This window comes from Schistocerca americana, chromosome X (genome assembly GCF_021461395.2).
Source record: "Schistocerca americana isolate TAMUIC-IGC-003095 chromosome X, iqSchAmer2.1, whole genome shotgun sequence".
In the NCBI taxonomy this organism is placed as follows: domain Eukaryota; kingdom Metazoa; phylum Arthropoda; class Insecta; order Orthoptera; family Acrididae; genus Schistocerca; species Schistocerca americana.
In genome coordinates, this window is record NC_060130.1 from 1,010,217,640 (window position 1) to 1,010,237,929 (window position 20,290).

At 38.4% G+C, this 20,290-nt stretch overlaps 1 protein-coding gene across 1 annotated transcript in view; it reads left to right on the forward strand.

Moving 5' to 3' along the window:
• LOC124554743 (src substrate cortactin-like) overlaps positions 1-20,290 on the forward strand; it is a 160,503-nt gene that overhangs the window by 13,777 nt on the left and 126,436 nt on the right. Inside the window, exon 2 of the mRNA XM_047128390.1 lies at positions 3,093-3,258. Coding sequence (XP_046984346.1) covers positions 3,101-3,258 — 158 coding nt within the window. The 5' untranslated portion in view covers positions 3,093-3,100. The remainder of the gene's footprint in view (positions 1-3,092; positions 3,259-20,290) is intronic.

Genomic DNA, 20,290 nt, shown 5'->3' on the forward strand with positions numbered 1-20,290 from the left:
AAATCGAACCCGGGCCTGCTGCATGGCAGTCAGACCTGCTGATCACTCAGTTAAGGGTGCAGACACACCAGTGACAAGTGTAACACATTGTGAGGAAATAACAAATAGGATGGAACCTCCAAAATTCTTAGGCGTCCATATTTATGAGAATTTAAACTGGAAAAAGCACATTTTTGAACTCCTAAAACCACTTAGTTCAGCTACATTTGTACTTCGAACCACTGTAAATCTTTGGGAGAGACAAATCAGTTCGTTGACATATTTTGCATATTTTCATTCAGTAATGTTATATGGAATATAGTGTGTTGGGGAAACTCATCTTCAAGAGTCCGCAGTTCGTGGTCTTGTGGTCATGTTCTCGCTTCCCGAGCGTGGAGTCCTGGGTTCGATTCCCAGCGGGGTCAGGGATTTTCACCTGCCTTGATATGACTGGGTGTTTGTGTTGTCCTCATCATTTCATCATCATTTATGAAAGTGGCAAGATTGGACTGAGCAAAGGTTGGGAATTTGTACGGGCACTGATTGAGCACCCGACAAACCAATCATCATCATCTTCAAGAAAGTAAGTTTTCATTGCAAAAAATGTCCTGCAAAACTAATATGTGGTGCTCACTCACGATCATCTTGTAGACATGTGTTTAAGGAGGTGGGCATTCTGACTACTGCTTCACACTATGTTTATTCCCTCATGGAGTTTATTGTAAATAATCCATTGCAATTCAAAAGGAACAATGATTTACATAATTACAACACCAGAAGGAAAAATGACTTTCATTACTCCACATTAAGGTTGTCTTTAGCACAAAAAGGTGTGCATAGTGCTGCAACTACAATTTTTTATCGCTTACCCAAAAATATAAACTGTCTGACAGACAGCAAAGTAAAATTTTAAAACAAATTGAAAAAGTTTCTCCTTGACAACTCCTATTCCACAGAAGAATTACTGGACTCGCATTCGGGAGGACGACGGTTTGATCCCGTCTCCGGCCATCCTGATTTAGGTTTTCCGTGATTTCCCTAAATCGTTTCAGGCAAATGCCGAGATGGTTCCTTTGAAAGGGCACGGCCGATTTCCTTCCCAATCCTTCCCTAACCCGAGCTTACGCTCCGTCTCTAATGACCTCGTTGTCGACGGGACGTTAAACACTAACCACCACCACCACCACCACCACCACCACAGAAGAATTTCTGTTATTGTAATGTATAAAGGATGCTGGGTAGAAATTAGTAACTCACAAATGTATATTTAAAAAAAATAAAGGCCTTATAAATGTTCAGCATGTATCCATTTTTAAAAATTAATTTGCGATGTGAATGTAAAAATGACTTGTTCCACATAAAAATGTAATTTTTCTTATGTACGAGGTGTTGAAAAGATGTGTTGAATACTTTGAGAGGTGGTAGTACTCATTGAAACAAGAAAAATAAGTCCAATAAACATAGATCCGAAAAGACATACTTTCTGCGATAAACACGTATTTACTGGAGGTGTTCAGTGTGGCATCCATTCATGACCCCTCTGCCCTTTAGTGTAGGGAATGATGCAGTCTTTGAAGTATATATGGTTGTTGTTGTATGTGCTGGCACACATTGAAGATGCGGTCCTGTAGTGTTCGCACATCATTGATCGGTATGGCATAGATCAATTCTTTTGAATGTCCCCATAACTAAAAGTCTAGGGACCAGTCCAGTGGTCCTGAAATTTCTGTCATATGTTCAAGCATCATTGTGACGAAAGTGTGCAAGTGCGCCGTCATGCACGGACCACATTTGCATTCATTGCTGTAATGGCACAACCTCCAGTGAAGTAGGCAATAATTAATGAGAAAGTCTAGCAAATGCACCCCAGTTAACTTTTGAGGTAGCACGTATGGCACTATCAATCTATCACCAAGTACATCTGCCTATACGTTGATTGAGAATCAGTGTTGATGACCTCTTTCCTGAATTGCTTGGGAATTTACATCTGCCCATACATACTGGTCATTGATATTCACAGTACCGCCTCTTGTGAACCCTGCATCATCAGTAAATGAAATCTCAGGTGTGAACAGTGGATCTGCGGCACACTACTTCTGCAAAAGCCATTCACAGAACCGCTGTCTGCCCCATTATGATCCTGTGGCCTTAGGGCCTGAACATGTTGTAGGTGGTATCGGTACAGCAATTCTTAATGAAGTACCCCCCGCCCTCCACCCTGGTAATAGAGTGATGAGACATGTCTTCTGCTGCTGCTAATCGCTGCACAATGGTCTCAGGGGTTTCTTCCACCAAATGTAGCACACGCTCCTCCACGTCAGGTGTGCAAATGGTGCTGGGCCTTCCACGGTCAGTCTTCCGAGGTGCAAGGTACCTCTGTCCCTCAGACTCTAGAGAAGTCTCCTGAACAGCTTATCAGATAGCACTCTGCACTGTGGATATTTTTCAGTGTAGAGGCACTGGCTCGTAGGCTATGTCCATTTGCTGTACCATAGCAGAATGTCATATCTGCCCTTTCACTTATCAAGTAGTAGGCTTCCACTGCTAACAAGTGATAGAAGAGAGAAAATGTAAATGTATATGCAAACAGCACAATAACAGTAAGCACATAGGTGAACCCACATTTGGAAGAAGGTAAAACACCATGAAACATACCCAGGGTTGACAGTACTTTACAAGAAGGCACACAAACATGACAAAAACTAACATACAACACAACCCAAACAACACAGCTGACTGCAGACCACCTAATGGTGAGTAGAGTACAGTGAGTAAGACATCATAATATCCTGCTGACAGATTTGATGGAGCGCCAGTGCAGTGACTGTGCTAATATCTGCAACCATGCATCACACAGCCCTTCCTATAAATACGTGTTTATCTCGGAAAGTATGCATTTCGATACCCATGTTTGTTGGACTTATTTTTCTCGATTTGATGAGTTCTATCACATCTCAAAGTATTCGCACTTCTTTTTAACACCCTGTATAGTGTAGTTTCTTGTGGATGCTCACACACAAAAATACCTGGGATGTAGTGATAACATAAACTACTAAACAACTTCCTTCCATGTACATTCTCTGCTTTGTAAACTGAAGGTGTTATATTTTCAGATTGCACAATGTGGAAGGCGACTGCTGGACAAAATCTACAGATAGCTGATGGAAATGACGATGACTGGGAGACAGACCCAGATTTTGTTAACGATGTTACTGAACAAGAACAGCGATGGGGATCCCGAACAGTTGAAGGCTCAGGAAGAACTGTTGGTGCAATAGAGTAATTATGGAGCAAGCTCATTCTCACTTTTTTTTTATATATATATATATATATATATATATATATATATATAAAAAAATCATAGTGTGGTGCAAACCTAACTGCCTTATGCTGATTCTCCCTTACAGATATGATACCGTTACTTTGTCTTGCGAATTGTAAATTTTCAAACATATGCAGTCGGTGATTTCTTGCCAGCCAGAACCCTGTTGGCTGTTGTGCATTCCACAAGACACTAATTTGATTGCATGAAGTTTAATACACTGCTTCTTGCTTTATCTGTAGTGCATTGCTGTCACACACATCGATGTGCCCATTAAAACTTAACTTCATAATTACTGATAAGCTGAAGAGTACTATACATGCCAAACAGACTCGGCATGTGATTCTACAAGGAATGCATCATTTATCAGATAAAGGGCCAGTTTTAAATTTTTGCAGACCTATATTCACACAGAAATGTAAAACCATATGGTGGATCAATTTCTCTCTGTTTGTCAATAAAAGTTGTACTTGTTGTTCTAAATGAAAGTACATGTACATGTACATTGCTGTTTTCTCTTGACTACTCAACAGCCCAGTAGAGTTAAACTTAATTGATAGGTGTGCTGCAGTGGTGCAGATGAAAGCTGAACTTGATACATAAATTACAGTCAATATTTGTGCACATGTTTCTTAACTGGTTCCAGACCTAAAGACATTGAGTGATCAGCAGAACATCTCACTATTATGATGACAATAACAGTAATATTTAGGGATTGCAGTGTTGAGATTTCAGACTAGTGAAACTAATTGAAAACTTGTGCACATTTTGGAGGTTGCTTCACATAAAGTGTATAATGTCTTTCGGTCATTATTATTATTATGTTTATGGTGGGATGGTCACAGACATCTACTAGTTGGTTTTGAAGGTGCTGTAAATTGCTGAGGCAAGCAATCTTCTGCATGTAAGTTTCAAAGCTGTTTCATCTTACACCTGTACCACCAAAGAATCTTTGGTTTGGTCTGTAGAAAGTTAAAGATAATACAAAATTTGGATAAGAATATTATTTGAAGAATAATATATGTACTAGATTTGAGGACAGTGGCACTTATTCTTCTTATAAACACAAATTGGCTGTTGACAGTACAGCTAAAATAGGTGCTCCTCTAGAAGGTTGAGTAGTAGAAATTTGTAACAACATTTGTGCAAAAGATGAAAATATCTATGTTCAGAGACGTATTCCTTGTTAAAACATGCAAGAACATAAAAACTATTGGTCAAAACATTTATCTATTCAGTAAACCAGTGCATATTCCAAAGATACACTTATAGTACAATGGCTGTGTTAATAATGCTTTTTATGGGATACCAAGGCCAAAATTAAATTTGTCAGAGACACTCATTATTTTGTTGTTGTCAATCATGTGACCTGATAAAGTGCAGTGAGTATTGAAATTGAATCATACTGGAAAACAAGACATGAAATGAGCTGTGAAGTACAGAGAAGATGAAACACAGAAGAGAACAGAACAACTCCTTGTTGCTCACTTACCTTTGTGCAAGGCAGTGGTGACCATGAACTGCACTGCATAGGAATTAAGCCTATATTTCAGGGTGGTCACAAGGGTCAAGATCTGTTGAGGCTCATGAAAGATTCTGTAGAAACACACTATGCTGCAGTGTTTACAAACTACAATTTGAATACATCATCATCACAATCTTATTTAATCACCCTCTGTTAAACAAATAAATTATAAATTCAGTTGACACTGTGGGTGTGGAACTTGAGCTCATGATCATATTTGAAGTAGTGTTTGGCTTGAAAAATAACTACTTATGAGTTGATACTGAACTGATGCAAAACAGTTCCGTCTTTAAATTAAAGTTTACCATTTTTATTTGCAGAGCTTGTTGACTGCATCATAAAATTAATGTATGTAGGTGGAGTCAACATGGTTGATTGAACTATATGACATTATGGTTTATTATTTTACATCTTAATGTTTATCAAAAAAATTCCTGTTTTGGCTAAGAACTGTTGCAGTAACAACCCAAGCTGACAACCAGTGCAAACAATGCTTCACTAACGTCCCGCTAAATCAGGGCCGGCCAGAAATTCTGCACGCGTACGGTGCTCTTGCACATGTGCAACTTCCGGGTCACAGCGTGCACGCTGCAGCCATCAGCGTTCATGTAGTGCATGTTCCTACGCACAGATGTCGCTCCTCTGTTACACAAAGTGCTTCATCGACACCTCGTATGTATATACCAACCTGGGCTGTGTCTGTAAGATCTGTTTCTTCATCGAGCGCAACAGAGAAAGCAACAAATTATTTAGCCTTATTTATTAGCTGCCTGTGCAGATCCCCGTCCATAGCACTGATACGTCTTGTCACTGTTTGTTTGGATAGACTGATTTCTTGAAACCTGCTAACGTTCGTGGGACACACAAGTTCTGCAGCATCAATCAGACACCCTTTCACAAACTCCCCTTCGGAAAAGGGTTTCACAGATTGTGCAATTCTTAATGCGATTTTAAAACTTGCTCGCAGTGAAGATTTAGTGTGGTTGTCATTCTGGAAAATTGAAAACAGTACATTATACACCATACAGTAAAACAGACATAAATGTAACACAAGAAACTAAGAGTTCAAGAAGTATCAGTTACTTTGGCGTACAGTAAAATCGAGTTGATGTGTCTCATCCATTTTCTGAAGGACATTTAGTTTTGCTTGCCGTTCTTCACTGTTGAGTACCCTACACTCGTCTTTGTGATATGTATTGTAATGTCTTTCAATTGAAAACTTACACTGGACGCCTATTATTCGGCGGTACAGCAAATACTGTGAGTTTTCACCAACGGCAACAAAAAAGAATTGCAGTTCCCAGTCGTTTTTAAACGACTGAGAACATAGATCTCCCGTCCTTTGCTTTTTCACAGTACTTGCCATTTCCCAGTACTTCTCTGTTAAGCTTACGGTCACCAGGGGTAAACGAGACTGGATATGTTGCGCTCTTGTTTGTACCATAGGATAGTGGAGCCGCCGCCATTCATTTAGGACACATGTCTAATAACAGATGTCGCTGTCGCACATGTGCGCACATGTGCAGCACTTCCGCACGTCTGCACACTGTGCAGCGTTTGGCCGGCCCTGTGCTAAATGAAAACCAAAGTTCATTTCCTACACTTATTACTACTTTTATCATGACATCATATGAAAACTCGAGTTCAAAGTATAAAATACTTTGGGAAAACACCCAAGTCTCACATTGACTTCTCTTGCAAAATTGATAACTTTCCACTATGTAGTTTATACTGTTTGGAAACTAAGAAGACTAATCTGTCTGTACTGTACTGTCCTGTCATGAAGTCTAGGCAAGTTTGCATAAATGACATCTTGTGTGAAGGACACTAAAATTCATGTTAATTTTCGTGGTATACAGTGTATGAACATTCAATTATTTCTCATATAATGTAAAATCAATGAATTAGACTTTTCGTAAATAGTAAATTAAAGTACAAGAAATTATGAATATAACTTGCTACTAAACTGCAATGGATAGCCCTACTTATAATTTATTTTGTTTGTACCATTTTCTTAACTTAGAACTATAATTGTACGTTTGTACACGAATTCTGCATGTCTTACATTTACATAATTAATATGGGGTAAAGGTGATAAGGTGCCTAGTTTTTCATGCTGCCGTGTGTTTCCATGTGTTATTCAATTTAACTGCATTGAATTTCCATCTCTCTGGAATCTTAAGTGTAGCTGTTTCTTGTAAGTCCTTAATACGTGCTTCAATGGGTTTTTCTCATGGCACTAGCTGTACCAGATACCTTTGCCACCGATATTTTCTGCTCCAGCCCTGTACAGTAGGCAGCACTTAGCTGTATGTGGCCACAAATTCTTACTTTCATTCGCTTACCTGGAGTGAACTTTTCTGCAGTCTTTACTATATGGAAAATACTTTACTTACTGTGCTGATCTCCTTAAAGCTGGACTGGATGCGCACAACTAAGTGACACATCTGTGTACGACTGCCCTTGATGGAATTTCATAACATGCTCAAAGCAGGTGTTCATTCTGGTAAATCCTCTCACAGGTCAAACTTTCTGACAGAAAGCTATGACATTTTTAAATTATTAGATTTTAAACTTGGAGAAACTTCCTCTTACTTAAAACAGTTCAAGATCTCATGTGCTATGCAGTCACCTCACAGCGTGTATATTGGTCAAACCGAGTGACCAATTAGCACTCCCGTGTCAGAGCATGAATGCTACATATGACTGAGGCAACTCAGCAAATCATCAATAGCTGAATACAATGTGGAATGCAGCCAAACTATCAATTTTCAAGAAGTCAGTGAACTTGCTTGGCAGCTCCAGTGAACTTGCTTGGCAGCTATCGACACAGCAGGGAACAATAAAGGAGGCTATTGAAAGACGTAATTGAGCATCCCAACTGCATGAGCAAGAAGTATAGCTACAAGTTGCTGAAGGCCTGTCTGCCAGAAATTCCAGTTACCCTGAAGAGAACGGCTACATGTATTCACCAGCCAACAGCTCCACAAGACTTAGGTTCACATGCATGAACAATTGGCCACGAAAGAACTGCCATGCGGCATCAACATCTTGCTACAGGAAAACACTGCGATGTCGGTACATGTTGACCGTTGGCTGCTGATTCGCTATTGCCTGACAATCACTTTTTAGTGTCTCCTCCACAGGCATCTCAACTTCAAACTGTCTAATGCAATACCAGAATGTGATATCAGTTGTCACCTAATAATCAAAATAAGATCCCTGAAAAGAATCACTGTAAAGACACTTGAAACACCTGTTTTATAGTTGTTTACATACTTCAACTGATGCAGCCTAACACTGAAAAGATTTTATTTAAATTGACATAGCCCTGTACACTTAATTCTAGCTGTGTTCAATGAGTTTTACTGGACATTTGAAAGCCTGTTGTTTAAATTTTTAGTGAGACTTCCATCAATGCAAACATTTTCGCGTGGAACATATACTCTTTGATGCCTTTCAAGCAGTTGTAAATTTAACCTTTCAGGCAGTTTTGAGATAACTTTCTTTATATTTTTTAGTTTATCATGTTATATTTCTGGGGAGTCCATAGTAGTCTGTAAAAACTTGGAGAAGGTTGTGCATTTTGTCAATTACTTCGTTCCATCAAAAAGTTGTATGTGAGTTACTTTTCTTTTATGTGCCCTGAAAGGAAGTTTTCCTTGTTTCTGAAACAAGAAATCTGAGAACAAAGTGCATTTTCAACCAGCAGCTGCATCAGGAAACTGACATTCTTTATTATTTAAAGAATCGCAACAGCCTCATTTAATATTTTGGCTGATAAAAAATTCATTTCCTTTTTAGTGGAGTTTGGATGATAGTGTGACAAAATTTACTTACAACTTGGAGTTCTAAAGAACTATTTCAGATTTGATCCTTCAAATGTGGTTATTATAATTGTCTGCTGTGCCATCATAGTTCTGGTCTCTCTTTCTTTGTATGATCTTTCACATGCTTGGATGCATAAATATGTTTTGTAGTCTACCATATTGTATTTCCCTTACTCCAAAAAAATCCACCATGATTGCCTTGGCCATGACTTGAATCACTACAATCTCTTTTTCTAACAAAAAATTAATTTATAAAAAAGTGAATTTGTTTGGCTTTTACTTCCTGTGGATAAGGTGGTACGATTTCTGAAGATTACAAAGTATGGCTATAAACAGTTGCACTTGCAGCGTGAGTTGGTTTCACAAACACACACAGTACCATCTGTTGTCATGACACTACTAATACAAATACTCCTAGACTACAAAAGAACTATTATCATTCATAATATAATGGCAGCTACTCCTGTCATCTTATTGCCATAAATAGACCTGTCATAGTGTCTGTATCCATATTTGTAGGCAGACAAGTTAAACACACAACCGAGGAATGTCATGCAGTCAAAGAATCTACTTCAAAGAAGTCAAAATTTACTTTTTTCCAGAATGTTTGTGATGTGATTACATTGATTTTCTAGTGAAAGGTGACTACCACACATCTTTATAGAAATTTTTTACTGCAGAAATGAAAGAAAAAAGTGCACAGCAGATTACAAGAAAGATCCTTTTCCAGTGTGATTAATATATTAGTTCTTTCATGTCCAAGTTTGATATCAAAGTTTTTCTTGAGGATATTTCCCACTTTCCAGATTCAGTTCACTTGACTTAGATTAGCTTTCATTCCAATGGATCTATAGTGAGGAGATCCTCCAGGATGTAAAACTTGCAAGAAAAGAAGAATGCACAAGAAATATTTACAAAGAAAACAGATATACGAGGGTTTTAACTTTAATAGTGGCAACTATTTATTTACAGCTCGTACAAAATAGATATGTGTTTCAAAGTTTTACTGACCTTCAAAGTAGTCACCAGAATTGTGTATAACCCATTGCCAGCGATGTGGAAGTTGTAGGATACTCTTAGCAGTGCCAGTTGTGTTGACAGTTAGAGCGCTGCGGTCTATTGCCCGAAGAATTTGTAGCAGTTCTGAAGCGAATGCTGTGAAGTGTTTCCTTCAGTTTAGAAAGCGAGTTGAACTTACGAGGGCTTAAGTCAGGGGAGTGCAGAAGGTGGTATTGCACTTAGCAGCCCCATCAGTCAAACAAATCAGTGAAAGCTTGCACTGTACACGCTTGAGCATTGTCCCACAAAATGATGGTCAGGTCCTGCAGAAAGTGCCATCACTTCTGTCTCTAAGCAGGTCGTAGGCTGTGTTCCAAAAATGAACAGCATAGAGACAGAAGTGATGACACTTTCTGCAGGACGTGACCATCATTTTGCAGGAAAATGCTCAAGCTCATACAGTGCAAGCTGTTACTGATTTGTTTGACTGATAGGGCTGCTAAGTGCTATACCACCTACTGCACTCCCCTGACTTAAGCCTTCATGACTTCAACTTGATTTCTAAACTGAAGGAAACACTTCACAGCATTTGCTTCAGAACTGCTACAAATTCGTTGGGCAATAGACCACGCTGCTCTAACTGTCAACACAACTGGCACTGGTAAGAGTATCCTACAACTTCCACATCACTGGCAATGGGTTATACACAATGCTGGTGACTACTTTGAAAGTCAGTAAAACTTTGAAACATGTATCTATTTTGTACGAGCTGTAAATAAATAGTTGCCACTATTAAAGTTCCAACCCTCGTATTAATGTTCCTTCCCCAGATCCCAAGTGAAATGACCTTTGTGGATGTGGAATAAGTCAAAAAATCTTAAATATATTTTCATTTGAAAGGTAATAACAAATGTGTCACAAAACATGGAAATATTCAATATACTGACGAGCATATGACAATTTGTTGCCTATAGTTGCCACGCATCACCTAGAAAAACCATTTCAAAATACTTATTTACAGTAATCACATTACGGCATTGCATTTGTATAGAAGTCATATTGTACATAATACTCATGTTATTTTATGTGAGGGTGATTCAAATATAAACAGTAATTGTGCCAGTGTACTGCACAAGCAAATCCAAGCAGGATGGTTTAGTGGGAGTGGGGAGAGGGGGATTGTAAATTGGTATGATAGGGAGAGGGAACCAGCTTGGTTTGCTGCTGCACTCTGTTCTGGCCTCAGTACAGCCATGAGTGAACAAGAGGTTCCTTTGTCTGTTGTGCTGTGTATTATGATGTTTTTAACCCTTGAAGGAGTTAAACCCTCAGAGATTTTAACTCATTTGAAGGCACAGTTTGGGGACACTGTACTATCCCAGAACTGAGACTTTACTCGGGTCATAGAGTTTAAGGGTGGCTGAAAAAGTGTAGAGAATGAGGGTCCTACTAGTTGGCCACGGTCAAGTCTCACAGATGACAGCGTCTGTGCTGTTCAAAAGCTTATTATAGGTGATCACTGATACAGTGTTGAAGAAATCACAGCAGAAGTGGGTATCAGCATTGCAAATACTCATGCCATTATCAGTGAACAGTTTGGCTTTAGAAAAATTAATGCTTGATGGGTTCCAAAGTCGTTAATGGAACAAAGAAGAGGAAGAAGAAGAAGAAGAAACAGGTCCGGTTGAAAATCCGTGAGAGACTTCTGAATTGATTCTGGCTAGAAGGGGAGAATTTTTTGAAGTATATCATCACATGTGATGAGACATGGGTCCATTATTACACTCGAGAATCGAAAATGACGAGTAAGGAGTGGTGAAGAAAGGATGAAACCTGCCCCGTGAAGGCCAAAACCCACCTCTTTATGCGGAAAGTTCTTGTGACTGTGTTTTTTGACTACAGAGGAGTGTTACACATTGATATCTTCGTGACTGATGTCTGGTGAATGCAGCTAACTACTACTAGTCATTAATGTCAGCAAAAACTGCCTCCTGAAACAAAAGATCAGGAATGCACATCAGAGATGTCATCCATTTCTATGACAATGCTAAGCCACACATTGTGAGTTTCAGAAGGGACAGATTGGAGGCTATGCACTGGGAAACCACCAAACACCATCCCTACAGTCCAGATTTGATACCCCCCCCCCCCCCCCCCCACGGCTTTTTTTTTTTTTCATCCATGAAAGAATTATTTGGAGGGTAACGATTCGAAAACAGTGAAGATGTCAAGAAACATGCACAATTGGTTGATGATGCACCCTCAGACTTTTTATGAACAAGGCTTTTTGTGAATTAATTGCTGGCAAAAGCATGTAGAGTGTGCAGGAGGCTATGCTGGATTCAATTGTGTAAATGATTGATCAATAACTGTATAACAAATGATAACTATTTATGTATGAATTACCTTCATATTATTAATATTGTATTTTCATCAATCAGTTCTGCTAAGAAATTCATCAATGAAGTGGAAGGGATTGGCCACGAATAAATTGTTTAGGCCTATCGTAAACTGAACGTTATTGGTAGTTAAAATTCTTATAGCTGCTGGAAATTTATTGAAAATGTGTGTTTCTGAATAATGGATGCAATTCCAAACTGAAGTAAATGACTTTATATCTTTGTGAATATTATTCTTATTTCTAGGATTGATTCCATGAAATGAAATGAATTGTAGGTTTGAAAAAGAGATATATTTGTAATGACTAATTTGTTAAGGAATAGCTATATTGGGGAGCAATAGTTAGTGTCCCCAGTTCCTTAAATAGGCCTCTGCTGGGCATTCTTGAGTTCACACCACAAATGATTCATATTACATATTTTTAGGCATGGAGAACCTTAGCTGGGCTTGATGAGTTACCCCAAAAATAATCCCATATAACATTATAGAATGTAAGTAAGCAAAGTATGCAAGCTCTTTTATTTTTGTACCACCGATGGCTGGCAAAATTTGCATTGCAGATAGAGATTTGCTTATGTGTTTTAGCGGTTCTGTGGTGTATTCCTTCCAGTTGAATTTATTATCAAGTTGTAATCCCAAGAATTTAACACTGCCAACTTTATCATATCATATTTTAGACATTTACTTGAACAAAAACTCTTAAAAGTCCTGATCTGAATATAGTGTGTGTGTGTGTGTGTTTTTTTTTTTCAAAGAGTTTGTGGTGAAGAATTGACTAGGAACCATTTATTAATGTCCATGAAAATTTCATAAACTGAACTTTCTAAGACTAGATTTGCTATTTATTGCAACTATTGTGTTGTCTGCAAACAAAGCAGCTTGACATCTGGTAATGTTACTGATTAAAGGTCACTAATATATACAAGAAAAAGTAAGGGCACTAAGATGGAACCTTGTGGGACACCACATATAATTAGTTCCCAATTGGATGATAGCTGAATGCTTAATACATGTGTCTTTTGTATGACACCCTTTTTTTACTGTCGAGATCTAGGATTTGAATCATTTTCCAGCATTTCCTGTTATGCCACAATATTCTAATTTACATAAAAGGATATTGTGATTTACACAGTCAGATGCCTTCAACACATCACAAAATATACCAGTAGTCTGTAACTTATTGTCCAGTGAATTAAGTATAAGGGTCAGTCAAATGAAAATGAGACAGATGGGAAAAAAGTAAGTAAACTGTTAATTGTTTTAAGGGGACACAGTCGCGAGGGAGCTCCCATAAGGAATCAATGCTAAAATGAGCAAACGTCAGGTACACTTTCTGAAGTAACTAATGGAGATAAAGATCTGAAACTTTTACAGTGTACAGCTGAAATATCATTCTCAAATCACATAAAAATGGTTAATGTATTTTATATAGTTCATGAGTAATCATTTTTTTGTTCTATAAGACAAAAAATTAAAACTTTTCTAAACACCTTGGAGCTTGTGAATCTGTTCTTTTTATCACTACTGGTCTACTTTTTATATCTAATTAATCATCGTTGTATTAACAAGAGATACTGTAAGTCTGATGTCTGTAGCAGTCATAGTTTTCGAGAAAAGTGTACCAGAAGGTCAAAAAATGTAGTTTTGAGAAAAATGGTATTAAAGTTTTACACGCAAGAAAGTAATGTACAATGTCATACAGACACACTTTTAAAACATTCCAGGGCTATACAGTGGCTCAGCTTCTTGATCTTTATCTTCTTTTCTTCTTTTCTTCTTTTCTTTGATCTTCTAGCTATCCTGGCCTCCTTGGTAGCATTTCCTGCAGAAATATCAGCATAACGGATACGGTCCACGTCAATTTTTTTCAGTCCCCTTTAAGTATTGATACCATCCTTTGTTCCCAAGAGTCTTAATACATCAGTCTTCTTTGACACACCAGCATTGAAGCACATCACTGCATCATGAACACCAAATTTTAGTGTTTCTTTTCTAACGAAAACAGTTTTTGGTAGCCTTGTCCAAATGACAGAATTCAAACTTTCATTTGGGTTTCGAGTTTTTCCATGGAGACACTTTTTCAAGAGCTCTTGTTGGCTAAGGTATCTGACAATGGGTTTCACAGCTAGCAGGATTTTTTCTGGAATTGAATGTTTGTGCTTATAGCTGGAAGATGTAGCTGGGTTGTTGAGTTTGCACCAGCTGTCAGGTCCCTGTGGGCAAAGGTTATGTTGTGGTTCCTCATCTGTTGAAATTTTATGAAAGAATATAGCCCAGATGGCTCTCCTCATTGCTTCTACATTGTTGCAGTTATTTCTAATGGCCATACCATAATAAGCCTGGACCCTGTCTATTTCAGCCTTTGTCAGGCCCCCTTTACCACCTAACTTTTTTTCCTTGCGTATCTTTACAAGTCGTGATCCCATTCTTTTCTGTACATGTCCTATACTTCCCAGTTTATTAATTTTGACTCTAGGCTCATAAGGTTTATCTTCTACGACTTTCTGATAAGCCTTACTGTCCCCGTCCCCAAGATAGTCTGTATAGAGGATACCTCTTGACAGCACAGACCTTTTGAATATGTTAGCAACACCAGCCACTTCCATGGCTCCACTAGAACCATCAAAGTCCTTTTTGCACACATGTTGTATAGTGAGATTTTTGCTACAGATGTCACAGAACTTAGTAATAATTTCAATATCCAAAACCTTTCCAGTATCAAAAGAAGTTGCTGACACAATGCCATTTAGGGATGTATGCCCACGTTTCTGCCAACTACCATCAAAACCAGCAGAAATTTGCCTAGGGTCAGATTTTGTATCATTCAACTGAACTGCTTCTTTGGTTGCTTTCAACATTGTAGATTCACTTACCTCAGCTACAACTGCACCAATAGTCTTGTTGTAAACATCAAACTTTCTTGGAGGTGGAGAAATGTTCATCACTGCACAAAGAACATCACCTGCACTTCGCCCCTTTCCAATAGATCTAAGTGCATATGCTAATCTTATATTGTTTTCATACAATCTGCTTCTTGTTACGTGGGATGACATTGTATCGGCAGTACAGCTACATTCCAAACATGTCAAAACTAAATTACAAACAATTTCCTTGGTTTTCACCACATCTTCGTGCAAAGGAACGTTTCCACCACAGTTTTTACAATTTGTGTGTTTTTCGATAAGTTCACGTAATAACCTCACAGAGATCAGAATGTTTGTGTCAGTAACAACAGAAACACTATTCACACCACATATTACATTGTCACGCATTTGAGAGGCACTCGGAAAACCGGCAGCATCTAGAATCTTCTTGCTCGAAGCACTGACACTCTCACTGACTTCACTTTCAGTATTATTTTCTGCCCTCTGTTCAAAACTAGCAGTTTTGCGGTTTATTTTTACATATTTATTTCCACGAAACTTAGGCTTATATCCAAACTTCCTTATTCTACCCACTGTGTTATAACGTTTCACAAAATCATTACATGTATGTCACCAAAACGTAAACAGCTAGGATGAAGAAACTGACAGACGATAGTCGACAATGCAGACAGGCTGGCAAACATCAGAATAACAATTCTCTCTTGCAACCCAAATAAAGAGTATTTATATCCATGGAACATAAATGATTGTTGTACTACAGTCAATGCTGACTACTGCGCAAGACACAGCAAAAATGGACGTGGCGCTAGTTACCGTGCTTCACGAACAAATTAATAGCTCCAAATCTAATAATCAGATTTGTATGAAACAAATGGCATTTTGTAGCCAAATAATTGGAGCACAGATTAAGACTAAAAAAAAGAAATTCGATTTTTTTGAGCCTGTTCAGGACTGTGTCCCCTTAAAAGTAATCACCATAACTGTTAATACATTTATCCTGCTGTGACACAATACGGTCAATGCCTTCGTGGAAAAATATTTGCAGTTGCCTGTGGAACCATGATTGACCCAGTGTGCACCTGTTCATCCAAAGCAAATCAACGGCCACCAATATCTTTGAAGCCCACCTGTTGCCAAGATTGTTTCAAGTGTGCTGCACAGGTGTCACTAGGAAACCCTTTGACGTCCTCCTTACAGTTCCGATTTTTCCCCATGCGATTTTTGTATTTTTGGAGCCCTGAAGAAATACATTTGTGACTATCGATTTGCTTCGAAAGAAGAGGTGCGCGCCTGGGTAGAATCGTGATTCTGTAGGCGACCACAAATGTTTTTCTGTGAAGGCATTGACTATATCTTCTCGAAGTGGGATGAATATGTTAACAGTTATGAGATTTACTTTTGGGATAATGAACAGTTTACCTACTTTTTCCACCTGTCTTATTTTTATTTGAGTGCCCCTTATACCTGATCACTGTATGTGTATCTAACCTTCTCAATATCGGAATATCTGTACTGTGACTTTGGCAATTTATTATTGGTGGCCAAACAGTTAAAAAAGCAACTGTGTATTACTTTTTCTAAAATTTTTGACAATGCTGGCAAAAGTGAAAGTGGATGGAAATGTGGTGGTATTTCTTTTATCTCCATTCTTAAACAAACATTTAAGTTTACCACATTTCAGCCAATCAGGAAATGTTCCACTGATAAATGACTCATTACACAAATAACTTAATATGTTACCAAACTCAGAAGCACAGTCTTTAATTAACTTTGTTGATATTTTATCATAACTACTAAAATAATTTGATTTTACATGTTTTATAGTGGGCATTACATTTGCTGGTGTAGTGAGGGTCATATTATTGAAGTTGTGTGTAATGACTGTTCTGAGATATTCCACAATAGCATCTAGTGAACATGACAACTTCACCTCTTCAGTAACAGTTATGAAATGCTTGTTAAATAGATTTGTAACTCTGCACACACATTTTACCAATGTATCATTTACTCCTAATGCTGTTTGCTCTTCATCTCTGGTTCTGTCAGTCTCCTCCTTCACTATATACCATATTGTATTTATTTGCTATCTGAGGGGATTATCACCTTCCTGTAATGCATTTGCTTTGATATCAGTATTACTATCTGCAATATTTTGCGGTATATCTTGTAATGAATACAGCATCGACATCAGAGCTGTTTCTGACTGAGACGTACAACTTCCTTTTTATCTTACAAGAGATATTTGTTCCCTGATTAACCCCAGACTTCTTTGTAGACTTTGGTAATCTATTTATTTCCTATTTTCCAGATTCAGTTGTCTTGGCCTTCTGTTTATTTCCTGACATGGAAGAAGTTTAAGTAAGTCTGCAGGCTTTTGTGCCTTAAGTTAAAATCTTCTGTGTTGTTAGGACACATTATATTTCACCAGACAATTGATGCTTTGACATCTCTGCTGGGAACTTCTTCAGGATCTTATGGTGTCCCCTGTAGACTGAGCACTGTCAGAGACCAATGTCGCCTTCTTTTATAAACAGGCGTGTTCACGTGCTTGTGCTGGAGATGTGGGATTATTGGATAAAACTCTTATGGTTACAATTGGTGGGTCATCATCACTGGATAGTGATAACAGACACGAAAGCATGCAGACTAACATAAAATGCTTGTATGTGCATGATGTTTATACCACCCACAGAAGATTGGAGAACCTGTGCAGAAGAAGAAGTAAATTACTGAGTGATTGGTCTTCTCTTTCCTGTTGTTGTGATAATGATGTAATCCCCAAATTATCCAGAATTAGTCAACACGTGCAGACAATGAAAGCCAGGAGGATTTACCGAAGGGCAAGCCAAACTTCTTCATGAAAGAATCCAGCAAATGTGCAAAGACTTGAATTATGTCAGCTTCATTTTCGTTGCTTTTCATTTTCCACTGGCAACAACTCTGTCGCTTCAGGACTGGGATAAATTGGACAGTATAACGATTAATCGTTTGGCAAGATTTCCACATTTCAGTGCTATGAAACAGAAAGAGAAATTTGAGAAACTAATGGATAAACTACACAAGAAAGACAACATTGTGTATCTGAAATGAGTAGCAGTGAATCTCTCATCAGGGGTACTCAATGATGCAGATGTCTCAGTTCTGGCCAAAGGTCTGAATTTCGCAACTACATTCCTGTTGAAGAAATTGTAAGTGCTGTCGAAACATCCTTGTTTCATCTTGAAAGTGCAGGTCAAAGAAGTGAGACAAGATGTGTTGAGAATTCTACGAAAATTGAAACCACCCAAAAGCAGCATATCGGTACAAGAAAGGAAAGCTTTTAATGAACTCAAGAGATAAGGGAAATGCTGAAGTTCTTATGAACATTTTGGAAGACCAACAACTATTAGCTTACTCTTTGTACTGCAAGTTAAAAAATGATCTGACAAACAGAATCATTCAGAAAGTGAAAAATTTGATATCAGAGTCCAAAGTGGATAGCTCTTATTACAAAGAATCCATCACCTCAAAAACCTGTCTCACCCAGAAAGTGTGGACTACCCAAGATACACAAAGAATCAGTTCCTTCGAGATCTAGTGAATGAGATTAACTCATAAACTTACTTTTTAGCAAGTCTTTTGTCTGGAAAACATGTCGTTGGAAAATCAAATACTTTTGTAAAAGATTCAAACTTTCTTAGAAATTATAAGTATGGTGAAGATATCAGCAAGTGACATTCTTGTTAGCTTCGATGTGACATCGCTATTTACAAACATCCCAGTATCAGATACAATGGAGATCATAAGGGAGAAAGTTGCACCAGATGTTTATGACTTAATTAATTTATGTCTTTGATGAGCTGTTTTAAGTATGATGGTGAGCTCTATGAACAGACTGATGGTGTTGCTTTGAGCTCACCCTTGTCGAACAGTAGCAGCTGACATTTTTATAGATTATTTTGAGCAACAGGCATTAAGTAGTGCTCCTTTGAACAGACTGATGGTTTTGTTATGAGCTCACCCTTGTCGAACAGTAGCAGCTGACATTTTTATGGATTATTTTGAGCAACAGGCATTAAGTAGTGTTCCTTTGAAGCCTTCCTGTTGAATCTGCTATGTGGATGATATGTTTGTTATATGGCCACACAGCAAAGAGGAGCTTCATGGGTTCCATACTTCTTAACTGCAATTCATCCCAAATTTGTCTTGGAGGTTGAAAGTGAGATCGGTCTCCCGCTCCTAGATGTGTTGGTGTATGAAAGATCTGACACCACACTAGGACACAGAGTGTATAGGAAGCCAACCAACACAAATAAGTATTGAGATACCACTTTGCACCTTTACCCAGCCCAGACACGAGCAGTGCTCAACACACTGTCTTATGTGCCTTCCACAACAGCTTGGAATTAGAGCTGGATTTTTTAAAGAAGACTTTGAAGTCCAGTGGCTGTGACAGTTTGTCTATAGACATGGCTTTTAAGTGAAATATTAATTTTGCTAATAGAAACGACGAGGAACTGCCCTCTCACTCTGTTAAGTTATTGTTTGTTTCTGGGGTCACTGATCACTGAAGCTGAATTCTAAGGAAAAAGGGTATTCAGACCACTTTAGTCAAACCAAAATAAAAGAGTTTTTCCAATGGGAAACGGATGCAGTTGATTGCCTCTATGAAATAATGTGTGGCTGCAGCAAAGTGTATATAGGTACATCAAACCATGTTTAACAACTGTGGTGGTTGCTGTAGAATTTTGAAAGAGGGGGTGTTCTGTGTAGACTGTAAGTTATGGTTTCATTGGGGCGAATGTAGTGGCGAGGAAACGAGGGTAGAAAATGAGGCTCTTCCATGGCAGTGTAGATTATGTAGAAAGGACAGAAAAATCTCGGAACAGGGGGCAAAAATTTGTGCCCTTAAGGCTGAATTAGAAAACGCGAACTTGGAATTACGTAGGTTAAGGGAGGAAAAAGAGACTGGGAACTGGGAAAAGGTAGCAAGCAAAGGGCGAAAAAGGGAAACAATTGTAAAAATTCCAGAAATTCAATTAGTAAATCAGTTTGGCTTGCTGTCTGAAGTGGAGGAAGGGCTTCATCCAGATGTAGTGGAAAGCAGGTTGAAGCAGAATATTAGCTTAAAGAAAAAAGAAAGGTCGGGATCAAACCAGAATAGGAAAAGAAGAATTCTGCTTATAGGCAGCAGTCACGGGAGGGGTGTGGGCCAGCTGCTTCAGGAGAAATTAGGTGCAGGGTACCAGGTCACAAGTTTTGTGAAACCAAGTGCTAGCCTTAGCCAGGTGACAGAAAACTTAGATCAGCTATGCAGGGACTTTGAGAAGGACGATCAGTTAATTGTAGTTCGGGGAGCAGGAAACAGCCT